We start from the raw sequence: 23,521 nt of genomic DNA, 5'->3' as shown, positions 1-23,521 counted from the left end.
CCCTCCTCCGGTCCACTCTCCTCCAAGCCCTTATTTTGTAAGACAGGCCCTCAGCCCTTCTCGGCACCCTGGCGCGCCTGGGAGCTCCAGGTGGCAGTCCCACCCCTGGGCGTGGCAGCCCGGCCAGGCCCCACTGGGGTAAGCTGTGACTTCTCGATGCCCAGGGAGAGGGATTGGCCCAGCAGAGGCAGAGCAGGCCGAAGGTGGTGGCAGCAGGGCCGGGTGGGCAGGTGAAGTTCCCAGGCCCAGACCCTCTGTGCCGAACAGACATCCGCCCCAGAGCTCAGCCACCAGGCACTCCAGCGGGGTGCACAGCCTGGCGAGAAAGGGAAAGAGGGTGCCCCACGATGGCCTAGAGTGTGTCATGGGGACACGGCCACGCAGGTGTGCTTTGAAAAAGGCGCCTGAGCAAGCTCAAGGAGCAGGGAGCCACGGGGCACAAGGCACTAAGGTGTCTGTACCCCTTTGCTCCCAAGGGTCACTGGGGACCACAATGGGGAACCACCCCCAGGCCTCCTCCAGGGGAAGGACAGGGACTTATCAGAAAGCTGCACTGTCACTTTGAGTCCAGCTGGGACGAGGCCCCTAATCTGGGAAGCCCCCATCTCCCGTGCCAGGATAGTTCCCATGGTTCCCATGACCCCTAGTGGGGGTCCTGGTGGTGAAGATGGTCTGTGTGCCCCCAGGTCCTGCGGACGTTCACTTTCTCTGGGAGAAGAACGGGCGAGAGCTGGAGGTGTGTGTCCCCGCGCAAACCCACGCGCTGCCTGATGGCAGGGCCCATGTGCTCAGCTGGCTGCGAGACGCCCTCCGGGAAAGCGCCGAGTACCGCTGCTCCGCACTCTCCACGGCGGGGAACAAGACCTCCAAGGTGCGGGTCACCGTGACCAGACTGGGTAAGTGTGCTCTCCTAGCCTCGACTCTTCACCATTTACCCTTGTCCCTCGAGCAGCAGACTTGCATGGGAACATTTCAGTCTGGAGATTACCTGTAGGGTTTCATGAAGATGGATGAGTTAGCTTTTCACTGTCTGCCTCATTGGTGCATGCATGTGTGTGTGCACACACACCTGCACACGCACACACCTGTACCCGTGTGCACACGTGAATGCATGCTGGCTGCCAATCCCCCGTCCTCCCAATAGAAGACTCAATCTTTTTATTTTTTTGGCTGCATGGCTTGTGGGATCTTAGGTCCCCGACCAGGGATTGAACCCAGGCCCTGGGCAGTGAGAGCGTGGAGTCCTAACAACTGGACCACGAGGGAATTCCCTGTGTTACATTATTAGGTTGGCCGACCCCATAGTCTCTTATGATTTCCCCTCCTGTACTTCTGTTTCCCACGTAGGTAACCACTGTGCCGATTCCTACTTGCTTGGTTCATACTTGTCATTAATTCCGCATCAGACCCTGCAGTTCAGTCCCCAGTCAGTACAGACATACTGGCGTCCTGTGGTCAGCACCCCCAGAACCTCTGCACCAGGAGCCAAGTGCCTCCCTGGGACTGGCCCTCTCCCGCTGAGGCTAGAGATCCCGTTCCTCTGATGCTGGATCTCGTGATGTGTTTCCCGGCGTTCCTTTCTTTCTTTGATTTCATTCTTCCGTGAAGTGTCTCTTCTGGCACACTCAGGGTGTCTGGGGGGAGTCAGCGTTTTGAGAGCCTATGTCTTTTCTCCATCTGCACACTTAGAGAGTCCAGCAGGGTAGACAGTTCTGGCCTGAAAATCATTCCCTAGCGTGTGAGGCTGGCCCCGTCTTCTGGCTCCTGAGAGCCTGCCAGTGACCCTGTGTGACCACTGTCTTTCTGAGTGCCGTGCAAGTGCGTGCCTGGCTAGGCCCCATCACACGTGCAAGCCCCCGCCTTCACTCTCGGAAGCGTTCAACACTTACTCACTTTTCTCCACTTCATTTCCTGTTCTTTCTGGAACTATTTTCCAAGATGTTGGGCTACTTGGGCTGGTCCTCTGTCCATCTTCTCTTTCCTGTCACCTCTGCTTCTATTAGCTTTTCTCGACTTTATCTTGCACACCTGTTAGTTTTCATCCCACTCTCACACTTTATTACTCTGAGGTTTTCATTCTGTTCTGTCGTGAGTGCGTTCTCCTCTTGTCTTGTGGATGCGGTGTCTTCTCCCCTCTCTGAGGGTTATTGAGAGGATTTTCCAGTTTTCTTTTCCCTCCCAGTTGCCCTTTTTTGGTGGTTTTGTCTTAGTTTCCCTCAGAAGTCTTGGGACCCTTGATTGTTGGTTACATTTAAGAGAGGGGCACAAAGATCCCTCCTACGAGGCCCTTTCTACCCAAGGTGCGGTCTTTGGACAGGCAGCATTCCTACTACTTGGGAGTTCGTTAGAAATGCGGAGCGACTCAGAAGTCCTGGGAGCACCTCGTGTTAACTTCTCCAGGAGATTCCTACGTGCACTAGTGAGGAGGCTGGTCTGCCCCGCACCCGTCCACTGTCGTGCGGAGGGCCTCCGGCTACAGCCCACACTTGGAGCAGCAGGCCGTCCAGGGCTCAGGTTGGGCCATCAGTGAGGACTTAGGTTGGCAAGAGGCTGGGGCCTCATCATTCAGTACATAAAGCCCACCATCCTGTCTGCCTTCCGTGCGGGTACTGCCCAGGTGACCCGTCCTGTGCTCTCCAAGACCACAGTCTCTTCTGGAGCAGAGGGAGGGCAGCGCCCCGGCCGTGCAGAGGTTAGGGCCCTGGGGGCCACGTGCTTCTGCTTCTGCACAGCCTTTGAAGCGGCCTGCGCGCCACCTCCCTGTTGCCCAAGCTCCCGAGTGTCTGCCCGCTGCTGGCCTAGGACCCTGGGTGCTTGGGTCTGCTGATTCTGCCGGGGCCGTTTCCACCCGTCCCTCTGCTCCTCAACTTTCAGGTTTTCGCGGTTTCCTCTCCTATTCTCTGTCCTTTTTCAAGAGTTTATATGTAAATGTACACATTTTAAAAGGTCCTTTGTCCTTTAACTGGGGGTTACAGAGAAAAGGAAGTTACAAATATTCGCTCCCACCTAGAACCTCCGTTCCTGTCATTTCTGTAAAATGCCCTTGCCTGTTGCTGTCAAGATAAAATGAATAATCTTGTCATAAGCGTGCCTTACAAACTGTGACCTCTTATCCAGAAGTCAAGTGAACGGTACTATCAGCAAATAGCTAAGTAGGAATAGCCAGAGAAGCAACTATGCAGTTGGGGCCGTTACTGCTTGACCTCATCTAACTCAGCTGCCTTATGAGGAAGGTACAGCTCACAGATGATGAAGGTTAAGTGACTCACCCAAGGTCACACAGCTCACCAGCCAGTAAGGAGCAGGGCTTGACTTTGATGGCAAGAAAATTTATACCTGAGTCACTCTACAGACAGTAGACCCCAAATCCAGGAGAGGGCATGAGCACAGTTAAGACAGCTCAGTTATTTTTTATCTCCCCACAGACCCCACCATGTTTACTGAAGGTACGGGTGGTGGTGGGTGAGGATGTATTAGAAGATGAAATGTTTCTTTTGGGATTCGGATTCCCATGTGTTGAGTCAGGAGCCCCTGCAGGGCCCCTGGAGTGAAGGGCCACTAAGGGCCCTCCTCCAGAACTCTGGGTGCCTCCCATTGTCGTCCTGGAGTGGGGGGCAGCTCCAGCCGAGGGCTAGTTGTGTGGGTACCATCACCACTGGGCCTGCTCAGCTCTGCTCAGGGTATGAGTTCGACTTCCTGTCTGAAGGACTCAGGTCTTTGGAACCCATTTCTTTCTTGCTTTTTTAAAAAAAATTTATTTTGGCTGCACCAGGTCTTAGTTGCAGCACGCGGGATCTTCACTGCGGCACGTGGTATCTTTAGTTGCGGCATGCTTGCAGGATCTAGTTCCCCGACTAGGGATCGAACCCGGGCCCCCTGCAATGGGAGCGCGGAGTCTTCCCACTGGACCACCAGACCAGGGGAGTCCCTGGAACCCATTTCTGAAATTAGTCACATGAGCTGTAGTTGAAAGCAATGACGGGGTGCATTTTTATGTTTACAAAGAAAAGCTATGGGTCTCAGACTCATGCCACCCTGACAACCCCTACAAGTGACTCACTTTCAAAATTCAGGATCAAACACAAAAAGAGGGCAGTGCGGGGTGAGTAGCACGTGATGTAAGGGGACGCCGGACCTCGTTACCAAGCAGGTTTCTGAGCCTCAGCTCCCCGCCTCACTCAAGGGAGGCGGCAGCAGCCCCTGCCCGCCCCGAGCCCCAGAATATCTGCATTGCCCATGAGGTGTGGGGAGTTAGCCCCTCTCCTGGCTGCACAGAAAGGGCCAGTGAGATGTGGGGCTGGGGCCACCGTGACCTTGGGGAGCAGCTGCCGTGGGAGGGGGTGGCCCGGGGAAGGGTGGGCAGGGGACACTGACTGTGGAAGCCCCTGCAGCCAGGAAGGCGAGGCCCGAGGGGTAAACGCCTCACCCCTGCCCACTTGGCTGCCTCAGCCCGGCTTGGCCCAGCAGGGGGGCGTCACCTAGCTCACAGCACAGCCTCGGTGCGTGGAGGGCCCCCGGGGGACCATGAAGGCCGGCAAGCTGAGACCTGGAGCCCCGCCTCTGTCTTGCAGAGGCGACCCAGCAGGAGAGGTGGACCAGAGAGCTCGCCACCTGGAGGGCCGTGGTCGGGGAACACGACCGCATGATGCAGAGCTGGAGGAAGGAGTGGGTACGTGGCTGGGCCCGAGGGAGGGCAGGGGTCTGGGGGGTCTGGGGGGGTCTGTGCTGCCAGTGGGCCCCACATGCTTCCTGCTGGCCCACTGAGCAGTTCTGCTTTCTGAAACCTGCACTCTTGCCACCCGCAGCCGTCCAGCCTGGAGCCGATCCCCGGAAGGGAGTCAGCGCAGGGTGGGGCCCTTACAGGAAACCGAAATCAGGCAGGGCCAGCTGGTTCTGGCGAGAAGCCCCCACAGCCACCGCGACCCCCAGACACAGCTTAGCACACCAGGCTTCCCTCCCGCGGGACCCTAGACCCCACGGGGAGCACACGGGAAGGGGACTCGAGGCCCTCCTGTTCTGCCAGGAACTCGAAGTCCATGTTTTCTTTCAGGAACGCTGTAACCAGGACACCTAGCCACCAGGAGGCAGTGCTGGCTCCAACCCCAAGCTGACCTTGCTGTCACCTGCCATGCAGCCCTGGAGGCCCCACGGCAGTGAGCTGCCTCCCTGCTGCTGGACGAGGCCATCAGGGCTGCTCAGTGGAGAACACGGAGCCCTGAGTGAACCTGCGACAGTAGCCGAAACCTCTTGTAATTAGGTGCTTAGATGGGACAGAATGGCCTGTCTGGCAGAAACAGGAAACCAAAAAGGTATAACAAACAGGCTACAGACAGAAACTCTGGTTAAGACAGCAGTGTGCATGACGGTTCCTCTTCCAGAAGCACTGGTGTTACGCTCCACAGGTCACCCCTCACAATCTGATTTCATGTCATGCAAAGGGGCCGCCCCCTGCCCCCTAAACGGCCCAGTGTTAGCGCAGCCCCCTCTCGACTGCTGGCTTTCCTGCTGTGGAGCCTCCTTCGTACTTAGCCACTCGGCTGTAAGGGACAGGGAAGGGCAAGGCTTCAAACGACAAGAATTTGCCTTAAACCTTGAGTGCTGAGGTCCAAACTCAGGAGCTAACAAACAAACGTGGATTGAAGAGACTCTGTGTTATTCCTCACTAATGTCAGCGCTTCGGCCTGTTTTCTGAAGCTCCCAGTGTGCACCTGTGCACCGGTGGCCAGGGCCTGGGCACCGAGCTTGTGTGAGGCGGAAAAGCCAGCAGGTCAGCTGTGTGCATCTCCCAGGTCACAGTCACTCTTCTCACAGCGGCGCGGGTCTGATAAGGCTACACTGTACACATGCTTCTGGGTCCCTAGTTATTCACGCTGCACCTGGAGACTCTGCTGTGTGTGTGTGTATAAATGTGAAGGCCGAGGCTGCTCAGCCTGTAACCTTGCAGATACTTCTTGTTTGTGGAATGACGTTTTTTAATGGAATGCCGGTCTATCATAAAGCCAAAACCTCTGTTAAGTTGTACTTCTCTTGTGACCCTAGCAAGTGGATGTCTCCTCAGCCTCACGACCACAGCTGTTTCCAGACCCCCTTGTTCTGAAGCTGGGTACCTTCGTACAAGAGCAGCACACATTTCCAGCCAGTCACCTAGAGGATCCGTTCTGAACAAGGCTTCTGAGGATGGCTGGCTTTGGGGTTAAAGTTGTCCTGTTTGCCCACCCAGCTGCTGGCCCACCTTGCAGCAGACGCCGAGCTGGCTCACGGACCACCACGCACTGTACAGGGTTCTTGGTGAAACCTCCATCGGCTCTCGCTGCGGTTCTCGTGCGGGTAGGTTCCAGCCGCCACAGCTGCGGAGTGGACGGCTCCAACACTGGGGCCCTTCCCTTGGTGCTAGGATTCTTCCTCAAGTTCGGACACGGTCAGAGCACCTTTCACGCCCAACAAGACAGACACTTCCAGTTATCGCCACATCAACACGCAGGGTCCTGGTGGGAAATGTGGTTACGAGGATGAGTTTTCTCTGAGCTGTTGGAAAAAAACAAAGAGTTCTTTCTGCGTTTGCTCAGTGAAGCGTGTGTGTCCTTGGGAAGCCGCCTGCTTTCTGTGGCACCACCAGTACAGAGTGGGTCACGGTGTCACCTGCAGCAGCGGCCTCTGTCAGGAAAGTGACGCCATGACCAGGGCAACTCAGCATTAAGTCACGTAAGTGAACCCTCTCAGGAGCTGAATGAATGTGATGTTAAAAACCCAACGTACTTTGTTCAGCTAATCTGAACAAATACCACAGACCCAGAGGCCTTGGGGGCTCTGGACAAACAACGTGCATCTCTAGCAGAGATTTCTTAATGATTTTTTGATTTGTCAGTTTTATAATTCTAGACTGCTGAATGCAGCTGACAAGCTATTTAACTTTTTCTCCCTAAAAGTTCATTTGGAACCTTTACTCTCAATCTTTTCAAACCTACTGTAGTTGACACGGGGTGGGGTCCTCCCTGCTATTCCTCCTGGTGGCCCTGAGGGAGAAACCTGTGACAGGATGGAGGGCTTGGTAGACCAGACTGCATGTCCCTCATTTAAACAGCTCAGAAAGTGTATGGAAAAGCAGGGCACACACCGGGAACAACAGATGAGAAGACAGACCGGTGCTTCCCACAGACGACCTCCACCTCGCCGCCAGCCCTGGCCACGCAGCGGGCCATTTCCGACTCCTTATTCCACTTCTGTCACAGGTCACTCACTCTCAGAGGTACATTCGGCATGACTGAATTAAACTAACAGTATTTTCAAGCCCACACGATACCTTGCTTGCTTGACAAGTGCAAAGCAGTGAAACTCATTCCTGCCATTTCCCGTGACCAGCCCGCCAGCAGGCTGGACCGAGGCGGGTCCAGCAACAGTCTCTAACGGTTAGTCGCTACTTCGAGACCCAAGAGGCCTGAGCGCAGCAAACCTCTCCCTGCTCAGTCCCCTTCAGTTCAAAGAAGAGTGCCCAAAAGACACGTATCAGAACGCAGGACCACTGATTAGACCAAGATGACTGGAGTCGCCAGTGAAATTAAATAATCACTCTTTATTCAAAATAAATAAACCCTCTTACTTACAGGAAAATATGAAAGTAAACTTCTATCCTTCTGGCTTCTAAGACAGAAACCACATTCAAAATATGTTCACTTACAAAAGAAAGAAAATATTTGTAGATTATGAAAACTGAAATTTAGGAACTTCAATATACATTTGTTTCTCTGCGAAATAAAGAATAAAAGGAATAATTCATGTCAAAAGGTCACAGGTTAGAGAACCGATTTTCCTCCTGAGGCTCATTTTAGCAAACCCTCCAAGTACCCCCAAATCTTCTGGCTGAAGAGCCACAACCTGAGAAAGGCACCCCTCCCCACCCCACCGCTCCTGCGCTAACACTGGCCCCCACAGTGCCCGTCCAGCGGCTTCTGCAGGGCTGTGCTGGTCACCGGGACTGGGAACATCAGGCTGGAACCCCGCCGCCTCCCAGCCACGTCACCTCGGGCCCCCGCTGCTTTCCACAAACTAACTTGGCTCCGCTACTCTGCAATGGAGAGACGTTCCCTTAGCAGCAGAGTACTCCGAGCACCACCTTTTCCAGCATTTTCCAGACTCATATTGCACTCAGAGGGCCAAGGCTGCATCCCGAGGCTTTGTGAAAAGGTTTCCACCAGCATACCAAGTGCCCGTCCACGGGACTCGCAGCTTTTGGATGCCTACAAACACTGCTGGTTAATTTCCCAATTAAACAGTCATACAAAACACACACTAGGTCAACGAAGAACTGAGAAAAAGAAAAAGACCCCGAAGTCTTTCAGCCCCTGCCCCCTTACCCCAAATACACAAACACACAGGAAAGAATTCTTATAAATTCAAGTTCATCATCTGAGAGGTCGAAGCCTTCAGCGATTCCTCCAGTTCCAGGGCACACTGAGTGTATGCTTCCAGATGGTTTCTCCAGATTTCAACTGGAAACAAGAAAGCGCACAGCTGATGGACAGGCGGGGACAGTCAGGGAAGTCTCTTGGAAAGCAAGCAGCATGTGGCCTGCCCAGCGAACCAGCTCCCTAGATGGGGCCCAGCAAGGACTCAAGCCCAAGCCCCCAACTGCAGCCCCCTCGCAAGCAGCATCAAACACCTTGGCGCACGCCGGCCTTGACAACCGCCCGCCAGGGATACAGCTGTCCTCAAGGATGCCCTCTGTCTGGGTGCCATCTGACCCGAGGTCTGTCTGAGACATCCACTGAAGGGCCCTCCCAAGTCTGAGACCACCTCTTAAACAAGGGCCGGGTCTTAGCGGGGCCTTCTGCAGCCGGTCCTGCCACAGTGGCCATGCTGCTCTCCTGGGCACCCTTTTTAATCAGTGTCAGTGAAGACTTAGAGGAGGCTCAACCCCAAATCCAGTCCCCCAGCACTCACTGTAGCGTGGCTCCTCTTTTCCGGCAGGGGCCAGGGGTCTGTCCTCTGCAGAGCAGCTGGGGCCCTGCGTGGGCGGGCTAGCGGGTGCGAGGGGCCCAGGCTCTCCCGGCAGCTCCCAGCGCGCATTCTCCAGCATGGTCCTGTACGCCTGCCGGGCCGCCATCGTCAGCTCGACCATCTTGTGGAACTGGTCCTGGGGCAGAAACGAGAGCACAGGTGACATCCCCTGCAAACTGGCGATGGCGCCCTCCACAGGGAAGCAGGGTGATGCCCGCCTGCGGTGCTGCCCGAGGGAAGAGCAGGTGCTGACCTCAGGCCTGCTTAAGGCTCCTCTGTGGCAGCAGTGAGCCCGGAGTTAAATTCAGAATCACACTTCCATGCTTTTAAGGCAACAAGGCCACCAACGCTGCTGCCTTCAACACTGGGGCCCCTGAGGCTCAGGGCTGCTGTGCTGTGGAAGTGCAGACAGCCACCATCCCTCCCGACTCCCTTCCACGAGCAAGACAGGCCGGCGCCCCCTCGCCATCTCACCTGCGCCCCATCGTAGCTAAAGATCCCCACCACGCTGACAGGAACAGCCTTGTTCAGACTGCGCCCCAGAGCTTTGCGGTTGAGAGCAAACACAAAGGGGATGTTCTGCTCACAGGCGTAGTCAATGATGGTGTGCAGGGTGTCGTCCAGCCCACCTGGTCAAAGGACAACGAAAATGACAAGGAAGTGCATCACACGAGCATGCTGGTGGCACTGGCCACCAACGGCTTTTCCAGACAGTGACACTCCTGGCTATTTCCTTACTCAAGCCAGTGTCCCAGGCCAGGTTTCACCGGGAGAGAGCCAGTCACTGCGGTGCAAGTATGCTATTACTTCGGCCACATGGAAGACATCAACTCTCCAAGAGAGACACTTCTAAAAGCAATAAAACATGATAAAACATGTCCACGTTAAGTCAACAGCTGGTGCTGGTGCTGTGCGTAATGGAAAAATGAAGTCTTGGTAAGTATTTGCTGAATACCACGTGCCACCCTCGGTCTAACGGCCTCGTGTGGACTGGCTCCTATATCCTCACAAAACCCTGAGGGGGAGGCTGCACCCCGCTTAGAGGTGGAAATCCAGAGCCCAGAGAGGTCACTGAGTACCTCCAACCCTGCCTCCCAGCGAAGCACCAGCCGGGCAGGAGTGGGGCGGGGGTGGCACCGAGAGCAGAGAGGATGAAGGGAGCCCTGCCTGCGGGTGACATGCCTGTGGAACCAGAAACCCAGCAGCACTGACGAGTTACCACCAACAGGAGGATCACATCTGGGCGTCTGTGCACGAGTAATGCAGAAACCACCAGTCTGCACACGTGCATCAGCCAGCTAGAATGTAAAACGGAAGAAATGACTCTATATATGACAACAACCAAAGACTACAACAGGTGGAGATAAATGTGGCAAGGAACGTGAGATTTATAGAGCAACTTCAACATGCTAGTGAAACACAATAGAAAATCTAAACAAAAGGCACCTATGCTCTTGGATGGAATGATCCAATATGATCACATGTCAATTCTATGTTAACGTAAAACTTTTTATACTGTAATTTACTCTAAGTGGGATTTTTTTGAGAAATAAAAAAATATTGGGTTGGCCAAAAGGTTCGTTCTTTTTTTCCGTAAGATGTCTCTAGTAGCACTTAGCTGTCTTTAACTTCATTTGAAACAATTTTGTTAGATTGTATTGTGACAGCTGTCATATCAGCATGCATTTAAAAAAACTTATCGAAATTGGTGAATTTTTGTGTAGCCATTTTAATATTGAAGATGGAAGAAAAAAAGCAACATTTTCGGCATATTATGCTTTATTATTTCAAGAAAGGTAAAAACGCAACGGAAACGCAAAAAGAAGATTTGTGCAGTGTACGGAGAAAGTGCTGTGACTGATTGAATGTGTCAAAAGTGATTTGCAAAGTTTTGTGCTGGAGATTTCTTGCTGGCTGATGCTCCACGGTCGGGCAGACCAGTTAAAGTTGATAGCGACCAAATCAAGACATTAATTGAGAACAATCAATGTTATACCACTCAGGAGACAGCCGACATACTCAAAATATCCAAATCAAGCACTGAAAATCATTTGCACCAGCTTGGTTACGTTTTGCACCAGCTTGGTTATGTTAATTGCGTTGATGTTTGGGTTCCACAGAAGTTAAGCAAAAGAACCTTCTTGACTGTATTTCCTTATGCGATTCTCTACTGAAATGTAACGAAAATGTTCCGTTTTTAAAACATTGTATTGGGTGATGAAAAGTGGATACTGTACAATAATGTGGAACGGAAGAGATTGTGGGGCAAGCGAAATGAACCACCACCAACCACACCAAAGGCTGGTCTTCATCCAAAGAAGGTGATGGTGTATATATATGGTGGGATTGGAAGGGAGTTCTCTATCATGAGCTCCTTCTGGAAAACCAAACGATTAATTCCAACAAGTACTGCTCCCAGTTAGACCAACTGAAAGCAGCACTTGAAAAACATCCAGAATTAGTCAAAAGAAAATGCATCATCTTCCATCAGGATAACGTAAGACTGCATGTTTCTTTGATAACCAGACAAAAACTGATACAGCTTGGCTGGGCTGGGAAGTTCTGATTCATCCGTCGTATTCACCAGACATTGCACCTTCGGATTACCATTTATTTCAGTCTTTACAAAAATCTCTTGACTGAAAAAATTTCCATTTCCTGGAAGACTGTAAAAGGCACCCGGGACAGTTCTTTGCTCAAAAAGATAAAAAGCTTTGGGAAGATGGAATTATGAAGTTGCCTGAAAACATGGCAGAAGGTAGTGGAACAAAAGGGTGAATATAAAGTTGTTCAATAAAGTTCTTGGTGAAAATGAAAAATGTGTCTTTTATTTTTACTTAAAAGTCAAAGAAATGCAGGGGACACGGGTTCAAGCCCTGGTCTGGGAAGATCCCAAAAAAAAAAAAAAAAAAAAAAAAAAAAGTCAAAGAAACTTTTTGGCCAACCCAATACACAATATGAGAACAGCCTTTTGAAAAAGGAAACTAACGTCAGGCTAGCATCGCCAGGTATTAAAGCTTCCTATAAAACTACAAGAACGTAAACGAGGGGATGAAGAACGACAGAATGGAAGGTCCAGAAACGAGCCAAATGCGTGGCACTTGAGCAGGTCGGCAAAAGCACTCTGAAGCACCGGAGAAGGTGCAGAAGGGACAGCGAGCGGGTCAGCCTCTGCAAAGATCCATCTTAGACTAAAACGTATTCAACCTAAACAAAAATGAAAACATGGAAGAACCAGGAAAAAAACAGAATTAAGAAAAAAAATCTTTAATAACCCTGGAGTAGGAAGGTCGATGAATGACATAAAACCTAGATGCAATAAAAACAAGAATAAAAAATACCAATATGTACACACCTGAAGTCTCTGCACGGCCAAAAAAGGTTTAAAGAGAAACAGGCACGTGACAAAACAAAAATATTTACAACTCTTACCCAAAGGAGCTCTTATTTATTAAAAAAAGGTACACATAAATATAAAAAAGACTGACATCCTAAAAGACAAATGGGCAAAGAATAAACAATTTACAGAAAATGCCAAGCCCTTAAACAAGCGGAAAGGTGCTCAACCTCCCTTCACAAGAAAATGCTAACAGAATCTTCCCAAGAGGGTGGAGAGGCCGGGAGGAAGCAGCACGCCCAGCTGTGGGGGCTGCAGTGTCCCTGGGGGGCAGCGTGGCATGTGCGTTAACCTCGTAAGTGCATAGGCCGTTTCGCTCTAGGAATGTACCTACAGAGATGTTCAGTAAGAAATGACGGTGTGTGGACTTTCCTGGCGGTTCAGTGGTTAAGACCACGCTTCCACTGCAGGGGGTGTGGGCTCGATCCCTGGTCAGGGAACTAAGATCCTGCATGCCGCGCAGCGTGGCCGAAAAGAAAGAAAAAAGAAAAAAACTACACTGTGAAAGGTACATCCTTGTTTACGGCTACAGAAATCTGAATGCAACTGAAGTGTCCATCAGCCCAGGACTGCGCAGCCAGAAGAATGGGAGGGTCCCGAGCCAGACTGATACTAAAAAGAGCAAGGGGTCTTCCCTGGTGGCGCAGTGGTTGAGAATCCGCCTGCCAATGCAGCGGACACGGGCTCGAGCCCTGGTCTGGGAAGATCCCACATGCCGCGGAGCAAGTGGGCCCGTGAGCCACAATTACTAAGCCTGCGCGTCTGGAGCCTGTGCTCCGCAACAAGAAAGGCCGCGATAGTGAGAGGCCCGCGCACCGCGATGAAGAGTGGCCCGCACTTGCCACAACTAGAGAAAGCCCTTTCACAGAAACGAAGACCCAACACAGCCATAAATAAATAAATAAATAAATAAATAAATAAAATTAAAAAGAGCAAGGCACAAATGGGATCCAGGACACCAGATCACACACACACACGGACTATCAAGGACACATCAAAATATGGCAATGGTGGTTGCCTCTGGATGGTGGGAAGTATCTGGGGGACTTACTCCCAAAGGAAAGTAACAAGCACTGAATCCTGCCCTCTTGCATGGAGAGCTCTTTGAACCTAGCACCTGGAAGGTTACAGCATGGCATTGCCCCGGTTTCTCTGCAAACTGACCAATTCCTGAGCGAACACACAACGTCTGCATGAGAAGGAAGAATTTCCCAAGATCTCCTATCACCTGGTATCTAATTACATATGATTACCTAATCTTCTTTCAAAAGAGGAACTTCTCAAATGCACATCCTACTGCTCTGAGGGAACTGGGAACTCATTCTGCAGCTGGTTTGACTGGGCATTAATGGTTAAGCCCCACATCCCTTAAATCTGCCCACCCCCCTGCCCCAGATCTCCCTGAAGAGTATCAAAGAGGATGAGGATGAAATCTCTCGGGATATAAACTTTAAAGAAAAAACAGTTCTGGGCAGGCGGTGAAAAGCGGGAGACGGGACCAGAGGTGAGGCGATGGCTGTGTTCCTTACAGTGAGATATTTTCAGCTTACCATGGGAGGCTGACCGTGTCTCTTCAACATCAGCCCCATGGCCTCTCACTCAAGGGTCTGTCTCTGCCTTGTGTCCACCCCAACCCAGGAGCTGGTCACAAAGGCTGTTACAGCAGTGTGCAGAAAAGAGCTATAATGCGCCCGGCCCAACCGCTGCCATCCATAAAAAGGCCAGCTTACTTGGTTGACCCTTCACTGGTCCCTGAATTTGGGCTTTGGGAGGACCCGTCACCCCACCTGGGAAGAGTGGCTACTGTACCCAAAATGCATGTGAGGATTTCACTGAACACCAGATTTCCTTCTGTGAGTCTGGAATGTGGGGACATGCCAGGCAGAGGGTGCCCATGTGACCAGCCCCAAGGAGCCTCCCTCGTAGATGACATCCCACTCCACACACGTGGTCACATCTCGTTTTGAGGGAATTCAGCGCACCCTCTCTGACTCCCCCGGGAGAGGACACTGGAAGCACGCACTGCTCTCCCCGACACAGCAGCCAAGTCGAGATGGTTTTGCTCAGCCGACGGTACTCGTGAGAGCTGAAAACATCGCCAAGTGCCGACTTCTCAAAGTTCCACAGGAAGACAACTTAAAACAAGCAAGTGCTCCATCAGGTAAACAATTTCCATTTAAAGTTTAAGTTCAGAATTATCAGGCAAATGCCACTCGGAGCAAATACAGTATTTTAACATAATCCCAGGCTGTAATACTAAATTTTACCTTTAAAATAACCGCAATCTATTGGCTATCTTTCCCAAGGAATAAACATTCCTAAAACACATAATCGAGTTCTTTATGCTTCAAAGCAAAAACAATGTAGGGATGGATGATTCAACAACATATTTTAAATGTATAACAAATCCTTGAGATGCCCATCAGTACATTCTTAGCTCCATTCTCTGGCACAGTCAGAGGAGTGGGGGCTTAAAGAAAGAGCAAGGTGGACTGCCAACTGAATACACACATTCCCGTTTCTTGGTTTGTCTTTTTTTTTTTTTTAATTTTTTATTTTATTTTTAAAATTTATTTATTTTTGGCTGCTTTGGGTCTTCGTTGCTGCACGTGGGTTTTCTCTAGTTGCGGCGAGCGGGGGGCTGCTCTTTGTTGAGGTGCACGGGCTTCTCACTGCAGTAGCTTCTCTTGTTGCGGAGCACGGGCTCTAGGTGCGCGGGCTTCAGTAGTTGTGGCACACAGGTTCTAGAGCGCAGGCTCAGCAGTTGTGGCACACGGGCTTAGTTACTCTGTGGCATGTGGGATCTTCCTGGACCAGGGCTCGAACCCATGTCCCCTGCATTGGCAGGCGGATTCTTAACCACTGTGCCACCAGGGAAGTCCCCGGTTTGTCTTTTAAAGGTGAAAATCCACAGGAGAATGCAAGATAAGAGCAAAAAAGTTTTGGAAGCTGAAACACAAACAGCTGACTCAGCTGACCTAAGCCAACAATGGGAAAACACCTAGACCCAGCCATTTATACCCTAGAATTCAATCCCCAGAGCTTGGCAGCTAACTGGCAGCACCGGGCACTTCAGAGAAAGGGTGAAGTTCAGATGAGGTGACAGCAAGTTGGTGTCCAGACCCACTTCACCCAGCTGACATGCCAGTGCCGGGCCTCTGGTGAGGCAGGGTGGCAGGTCTGTGGGACACTGGGACCCACACTTCTAACCATGGGCGTAAGGAGAAGGTCACAGACTCCCAGGAGGAGGTAAGAGAGTTCTTCCCCAGGGAATACGGAGTCAGAGCGACAGAGCAGCAGCCCAGCTGTCATCCTACAGCAGAGGTTCTAGCTTGGTATCCACAGCAGCAACTAAGAACTTACTAGAAATGCAAATTTTGGGGCCTGCTGGACCTGCTCAGGAAGAAACTGGAATCTGTGTCTTCACCAGCCTCCTGGGTGACTCTGATGCTCACTACAGTTTGAGAACTACTGCCCTCAAATGCAGCTCAAAGTCTTTAAATGCCAGCCCCGCCCCCAGATTTCTAGTCAGCTTTAAAGGCTGTTAAAGACAAACAGGGGACTTCCCTGGTGGTCCAGTGGTTAAGACTCCGTGCTCCCAATGCAGGGGGCACAGGTTCGACTCCTGGTCGGGGAACTAAGATCCCACATGCCGCACGGTGTGGCCAAAAATATTAAAAAAAAAAAAAAAAAAAAAAAAACAGATAGCAGACACCGGTATCTGCAGAAACCTCCACCATGAGATCAAAACAGCAAACCACCTGGGAAGGGAGGCTATGCAGGGAGAAGGAACCTTCACATCACTATTATTCTCAAGGAGGAAACACATCCACAGAGCAATGGCAGCTGCAACACACAAAGAAACTTCAGAGAACAATAAAAATAGCTCCCAGAAATTAAAAATAATAGCAGAAATAAAAAACTCTATAGAAAGATTGAGACATAGCTGAAGAATCCTTACAGAAAACAGAACCAAACGAAAGAGGTGAAAGGAAGAAGAGGAAAAGTCACAGGAGGACAGCAGTGCAGGAGGCCCAGCATCTGAGCAACATGGTTCCAGGAAGAGGCTAGAGAGGACCGACTGTAGGGAGATCCAGAGCACAAACCCCACAGCACGTCCCAGGACTGAGGGCACTGCCTGCAAACCGCCCCACCTCCTGGAACCCTGGGAACAAGGCATTTCCCACAAGCTTCCAGACAGAAGGGAGAACAGAGGGGAAAAGGTCAGAAATCAGAAAGACTGGATTTCAAGCACCATCTTCTAAATGTGCTGCCATGTACCCTTTCTCTCATAAGCCACTGGGGGATGTGCACACCCCGAGACAAAGGAGTGCACGGGAGCCACTAAACACCACACCCCAACAGGAGATGGGGGAGGCCGCCCCCAGGACGACAGCTGCACAGGAAGCACAGAGCCCGGAACGATTCCAGAAGAGAAGCTGCAGAATGCCCAATGCACCCACTGCCTTAAGAGGTTCAGGCGGCTGGCTGAGAGCTTGAGGAGGGATTCATGTCAAGCCCAGCGCCTGCCATGGGACTGTGGTGGGGACACTGCCAGCACACAACCAAACAGGCAGGTCCCCTGAGACCCCTTTCTGATGGCTGGGACTGCACCTGCCCTGAACTAGGATGGGGACGAGCCCACTGGGCTGGCAATGAGCAGATCCAGATCCAGCTGCTGCCCTAGTGCCCCTGGGTGCTGCAGGTAAGTCAGGAAACCTCAAGTCTTCAGACTGGAACAGCAACCGGAAAAGCTAAGGGCTAGGATCTGGACTGGATCCCTGAAAGTCCAGTTCCAGCCAAGTGGAAGTTTACACTGAAGGAGAGAGGATCAGGACCAGAGAAGGACTCCAAACACTTACACGAAGATGGAGGACCAGTGTCTAAGTGACGGCATTCTGCTCTTAACTGACAACCCCTCTGCTGCACAGCCTGAGGAGGACACAAAATGGACCACCCAAGGGCCAATGGGAGGTGTCACAGACGTCCATCTGTCGGTCACCTCGCCCAGCATATCACATCCCGAAAAACAGAACCAACCTTCCAGCATCAGTAAGATGGCCAAGTGCTTGGAAAAACCCATCTTTAATCAGTGGACAGATGAGTTAGTCACAGACTGAGCAAGCACATTTAAAACGGACAAAAGCCCAATGCAGGGACCGCCTAGCTGCCAGTCACAAAGCCTCTGTAGTGTGAGTGACCAGTGACCACAAGAGGCCTGCGCGGGCCAGCTGAGCCACACTGTGAAGACCACAGCCTGCCTCACAGAGGAATGCGCTGGCTGATCCGATAAACTCTGGAAACAAATTACTCTATTAAGAGAAAATGAAACCAACTGAGCTGCCGAGGCCTCGGTGCCCCTTAGCCGCTGACGGGTGTGTGGTGGCCAGAGGGCGTGTACTGCAGCGGGCCACACGCCAGGGACGACACAGCGCCCTTACCTTTCGACTGTATCTTCTCACAGTTGGGGGAGATGATGATGCATTTCAACTTTTTGAGCTTCAGATGTTTGAGAACTTCCCTCAGCCCCAACACAAGTCGGCGTTTGGTCTTAGCCTTGACTGGATCTTTCTGGTACATACGATCTTGGAAACGAACCAGCTCTTTCAGCAGGTCCGTAACACAAGCGTCAACTTCTTTACTGAGCATCTGGCTGCAGTAGCTGAAAGAAACATTAGACACGGTCACGTTCCCACTGGCTGTGACACTCCAGTGCGCGGCTCCTGGCACACCTCAGATGAGGCGGACAGCGTGCCCCTTTCAAGGAATCACGCTTTGAGAGCCATACTAGCCAAAAAGGTGGAACTCCTGATAGGATTTTACGGAAGGTATGGATGGAGGCATCCTCTCCAGCCCCAACTACAAGGGACAAAGACCTCGGGGCCCCATGTCCCCAGGGCGGCCACTCCTGGGCACCTCTCCTCATGTAAAAACATGTTTGGAGAGTCTACCCTGAAGAAAAGTGGGAGGGAAGGAGGCAGAGCGCCCTAACAAATTACGTACAGAAATTACACAACGAGAGGGAACCCAGATGCAACGGGCTGTCACCTCACTACCCGTTCCCCCAACCACAACTTGGATTCAAGGGCACCTCTGGCATCACGGCACTAGGACCTCTCGGGAGCAGATTAGGTAGCCCTGGCATGTGTTACAACCAGGTCCTAGCCACCTTCCACCGGGAGGATGCAAACATCCAAGAACTCAACGCCCAGTGTCAGAGTGAGCACAGTGCCCCAGGCCCCACAGCTGCCCGGCTCACTCACTCCCGGAACCGCCGGCTGTGGATCTTGGGGCAGGCCTCCACCTCCTTCTGGGGCTCAGCTCCCAGCCGGTCTTCTGACTTGCTCTCTGCCACAGAAGCACAGGACACCGACTCTTCCGTTCTCCCTGGAGTTTCAGAGGAAGAAGTCACAGCATGGCCCCTCCGGGGCTCACACACAGCCTGCGGGGACTGCGGCAGGGAACGCTCAGCAGGGGCAGTGTCGCCAGAGCAGCCCGAGCCGGCGGCACACACCCGCCACATCCAGACACGGCCACCGGGCGTCACAGCAGGCAGACGAGTGACGGGAATGGCTTGGGAAATCAGAAGAACCGGGCGACTCTCTGCACTGCCTAGAGGTGCCTCCCCGCCCCTTATTTAGTTATTTACTTATTTTTATTGTGGCAAATATTTCCAAAATTTACCATTTTAACCGTTTTTGGTTTTTTTGGCCACACCACACAGCATGTGGGATATTAATTCCCCAACCAGGAGTGGAACCCGAGCCCCTGGCAGTGACAGCGTGGAGTCCTAACCAGTGGACCACCAGGGAATTCCCTAACCATTTTTAAATGTGTGGTTCAGTGGCTAAATTTATTTTTTAATTTTGAAATTTAACCTGAAGTTCTTATCAGTAAGTTTTAAAAACCAGTTTATTAGTTCTCAATTTTTTTGCACTTAAATGCTTGAAACCATTCCTTTATCAAATAACCCTTAAAAGAGAAGCTGAACATCTAAACTGGGAGAGCCACAATAGGTGTGTTTAAACCCATCAGACAGGATTCAGTAACAGCTTACAACACTCAAATTGTTACTTCTAGACACTTCCAAAGTGCAAGTGCAATAACATCACCAAGGGAAGGAGTTCACCCACCACGAAAGACAATGTCCCATGGCTGGCCTCTCCACCACCGAAAGGCGTAGCTTGTAAAACCCCTGGCAGCCTGTATGGCAGGAGCCTCTAGGCTGGGTGGCAGTGGACCCAACCCCAAGATCCACCCCGGGGAAATGCCAGCAGGAGGGGTGCTCACGTTTCCTATACACATCCCACACTGCCACAGCACCTCTGCTTCTAATGGCCCCAAAGTGGAAACGCCCACAATGCTCACATGCCACCTGGCACGTTTGTACACCTGGATGCTATGCAGCAATGACAATCGGGAACTACCTCTACAGGCCACAGACATACTGCTGGACAGAGGGGCACACACTCCAAGATTCCACTGGAACAAAGCCTGAAAGCTCACGGGTAGGGCTGCAGACAGGGCTGAGGCCTTGCCCGGGAATCATGGGGACTGTGGGGCTGATCCACTTCTGAACTCGGTAAAAAGCCCGCAAGCTATATGCTCATGATTTGTGTACTGTTCTGAATGTATAATTCACTAAAATGCTTACTTCACCCACTTTTTGTATGACACCACGTCTCACACACTTGTGGGCGAGCAGCTCTGCAGTTAACGGTGTTAATTCTCATGGCACTTCAAATTGCGAGGACCATCCAACGCCACACAGATCAAACTCAGGGGCCTCACCCCTCTGTCCCTCTCACCCCTGAGAAGCAGAGACAGCTCCACCTGCCCCTAGGGACGTCCTCTTACTGTCAAGTTAGGAGACTGAAAACTTCTGCATTCCTGAGGCCCAACGCCCACGTGCTTTTACCACACAGGGACAAGGGCTGGGCAAAGCCCAGACAGGCGGCTGTGCATACGGCCGCCTCCGCTGAAGGATTCTTTAAGCAGCAAGCCAACAGAACTCGGTACCTGAGGGGTCAGGCTGCCCGAGGGCCTGGTCGTCACCACCGCTCTCTCCATCTTGCACATCGTCACTGGCAAAAGCTGGGCTCACAGCATTTTCTTGGAGACGCTGCTGCTTTCTCTCCTGCCGCTCTTTCAAAATAATCTTTAAAATTAAATCAACGATCAAAACACCTAAATACTTGTACTTAAAAATAAGCTCTTCTGCAAAATAAGCCACCCAAGTTCAGCCAGTTGGCACTGTGCCTGTTTGTGCCCTTACTCCCCAACCCCCCCATGGGTGGGCCCAACCCTCTCAACCACAGCCCAGGAGCAGCATGTTCCCCCTGGGTGCACAGAGCAGGGCATGCGAGAACTGGGCTCTGATGCAACTGTGCAGCTCAACTGTTACCTGGCCCCAGGCAAGACACGCCTTCCTCAATCTGACACCCACCACACTCCACAGGCTGCTTTGAGAGTTAAATCAAAGAACGCGTGCCAGGAAGTGTCCAATATTTACCAAATCTGAGCATCAGACAGATTGCCTTGGGTAGAATGAGGGTAAACAATGTGAATGAGAACATAGTCCCCCCATTTCTGGTTTTCAGTCCATGTCACTCCAAAGTATTAAAATAAATAAATAAGGCCTCCCCCTCCAGCAGCTAAGGCACCCTGCTTCGCTCGCTCTAGCACCCCACGTGGGAAGAGCAAGGGATCATCTTTCAGAGAATCGTGTACCCATCTTGACAAGAGCAGGTTCAAATGAGAGTGAAGGTTAAAATCTAAAAATGTAAGAGTCGAAAGGAGTAACACAGATACAGGAGAGTCTGTAGGTTTTCTCGCGCCCAATTTCAAACAAAACACCACACACCTTCTTCAACGAGGTTGGCTTCTTGGCCTTGGGGACCTCCCTCTGCTTCCCCTTCTTCATCAGGGGGGCGCTGGAGTCTAAGGGGTTGTGCGGGGTCTTCACCTGGCCAAAGCTGTGGCCCTTCTTCCCTGACATGGAGTCTTTGGAGAGGACGGGCACTGCTCCGACTACAATACAGGAGGGACACATGGCTCAGGCTGCCGCCCGCCACCTGCCTGGCTCCAGAGGGCAGGCTCGCTGCAGATCTGTCTCAGGGGCTCCATGTGCTGCCCGCCCATCCCCACAACCTTCCTCATCCTCGTCAAACTGTCCCTTAGAGAACCAGCTTCCTATCCCTGTAATCAAATCTCCTATGTTGCTCCTATGTTGTAATCAAATCTCCTACGTTGTAATCAAATCTGTAATCAAATCTCCTATGTTACTCAGTAAAGTCTGATGATGTGTGGGTCTCATTTTTTGATTAAGAATTTTTCCGGGTAGCTTGTACTTAAGATGCCTTTTACTCCACCATTTGCAGTTGACACTGCCTTTGCAGAAGTTGGCCACTGGCTTTCCTATGCATACCTTCTACCTCACTACCTTATAAGGCCCTCATAAGATCCTAGTAATATTTCAAGTTGATTCTCTTGAGTTTTCTAGACATAAACATACTTTCCTAAATTCCTTGCACAGTGTAAATACATGACCACAATCACTACTCAGTACACTTCCACTGCATACTATGGTTCTGTTCTACTTCCCACCTTGTTTCTGTTCCCAAGGAAACAGTTAACTTGTTCATACTTTCCCCCTACTTTTTAATTAGGAAAATTTCTAAACACATACCAAAGAAAAAGAGAATGTATAACAACAAACCCGCGTACTCACTGTCCAGCTTCAACAACCATCAGTATTTTTCCAAATATATTTTACCCACCCTCCTTAATTTTGGAATATGTTTTTAAAGTGCTGTGTAGACACAGGGGTGACTCCTGGAAAGGCAAGCCAAAAACAAAATAAAAACAAAAAAGAATTAACTAAGCAGAGACATCAACAACCACACACGGCAGGGAAGACAGCCACCAAATTCAGACCAGGGCAGTTCCTTAAACAAAACAAAAAAACCCCATCACAATCACTACTCTCAGAAGGAAAAAATCAAATCCAGAGTTGCTACAATATATTAACTAAAACATTCAGTATTCAACAAAAAATTTTTCAAACTTTCAAAGAAACAAGAAAGTGTGACCCATACTACAGAAAAAAGGAAGTTAACAGAAACTGTCTTTGAGTGCTCCCAGCTGTGGGACACAGCTGACCAAGACTTCAAGGCAACTATGAGAACAGATGAAAACACAGGATTTCAATAAATACAAATAACAAAGGAGAAAGGCTCAGCAGCAGATTTGAGATGGTAGAAAAATCAGTGAACATGAAGATAAATCAATAGAAACTATTCAATTTAAAGAAAAATTTTAAAATTTTAAAAGATTGAAAAAATGAAGACAGCCTCAAGAGACCTGTGGAGCAAAAACAAGCATACCACTATACATATAATGGGAGTGCCAGGAGAGGAAAGAGAAAAGACAAAAAATATTCTGAAGAAATAATGGCCCTAAATTTCCCAAATTTGATGAAAACTTTAATCTACAAAGCCAAAATAGGATAAATATAGAGATTCCCACCTAGACATATCATAGTCAAACTGCTGCAGGTGGAAACAAAGAAAAACTATGGAAAGTAGCAAGGGAAAAACAACTCATCACAGAAAGTGGAACAACAAGACAAGTAATAGTGATGTCTCACTGGCAACAATGGAGGCAAGAGGGCAATGGAATGACATTCAAAGTATTGGGAGAAAAAAAACATCAACCAAAAATTCTATACCTGGCAAAACTATCCTTCAAAAAATGAATGTAAAATATAGATGTTCCTAGATAAACAATGACTGACAGAATTCGTTTCTTAATTTACTTATTTATAAGCAACCACTTACTTTTTTATTTTTAAGAAAATAATATTTTTAAAGTAAAGGAAAAAATCAACAAAGGAATCAAAATGGTACTCTATATTTGTTTAACACAAAATAAAGCAGTTAAGGATGAACAGAAGAATAAATAAGACATGCAAGAATCAGAAAAAATTAGCAACAGCAGTAAATCCAACCACAGTAACAATTACATTAAACATGAATGAGTAAAACACCCCACTCAACAGGCAGAGATTGTTAGCCTGGACAAAAAAGAAAGCTCTGACTATATGCTGTCTACAAGAAACATATCTTAAAG

General features: G+C 50.4%; 2 protein-coding genes across 13 annotated transcripts in view; one reads left to right on the top strand and one right to left on the bottom strand.

Annotated features, from left to right (window-relative positions):
* Positions 1-6,560, top strand: part of SEMA4D (semaphorin 4D) — a 123,237-nt gene extending 116,677 nt beyond the window's left edge. Inside the window, exons 19-22 of one of the 4 annotated variants that reach the window (XR_009008680.1) lie at positions 687-896; positions 4,572-4,669; positions 5,051-5,309; positions 6,040-6,124. Coding sequence is in view for 3 of the 4 variants with exons in the window: in XM_057548862.1 (XP_057404845.1) it covers positions 687-896; positions 6,040-6,197 (368 nt within the window). In the remaining variant the exon portion in view is untranslated. Of the gene's footprint in view, positions 1-686; positions 897-4,571; positions 4,670-5,050 lie in introns of all 4 variants that reach the window. The other 3 variants (XM_057548863.1, XM_057548862.1, XM_057548864.1) reach the window with 3 other exon arrangements.
* A 990-nt stretch (positions 6,561-7,550) lies between these two features.
* The window catches only part of SECISBP2 (SECIS binding protein 2), a 40,152-nt gene continuing 24,181 nt past the window's right edge, over positions 7,551-23,521 (bottom strand). For all 9 annotated transcript variants that reach the window (XM_007193408.2, XM_007193409.2, XM_007193410.2 and 6 more), the window contains 7 exons: positions 21,255-21,421; positions 20,411-20,549; positions 18,655-18,778; positions 17,833-18,053; positions 9,469-9,623; positions 8,938-9,130; positions 7,551-8,486 (listed from right to left, as the gene is read on the bottom strand). In XM_007193408.2, coding sequence (XP_007193470.2) covers positions 8,383-8,486; positions 8,938-9,130; positions 9,469-9,623; positions 17,833-18,053; positions 18,655-18,778; positions 20,411-20,549; positions 21,255-21,421 — 1,103 coding nt within the window. In that variant the 3' untranslated portion in view covers positions 7,551-8,382. The remainder of the gene's footprint in view (positions 8,487-8,937; positions 9,131-9,468; positions 9,624-17,832; positions 18,054-18,654; positions 18,779-20,410; positions 20,550-21,254; positions 21,422-23,521) is intronic.

This window comes from Balaenoptera acutorostrata, chromosome 6 (genome assembly GCF_949987535.1).
Source record: "Balaenoptera acutorostrata chromosome 6, mBalAcu1.1, whole genome shotgun sequence".
In the NCBI taxonomy this organism is placed as follows: Eukaryota; Metazoa; Chordata; class Mammalia; order Artiodactyla; family Balaenopteridae; genus Balaenoptera; species Balaenoptera acutorostrata.
Note: the sequence above shows the minus strand (reverse complement) of the source record. Positions and strands in the feature narration are given on the sequence as shown.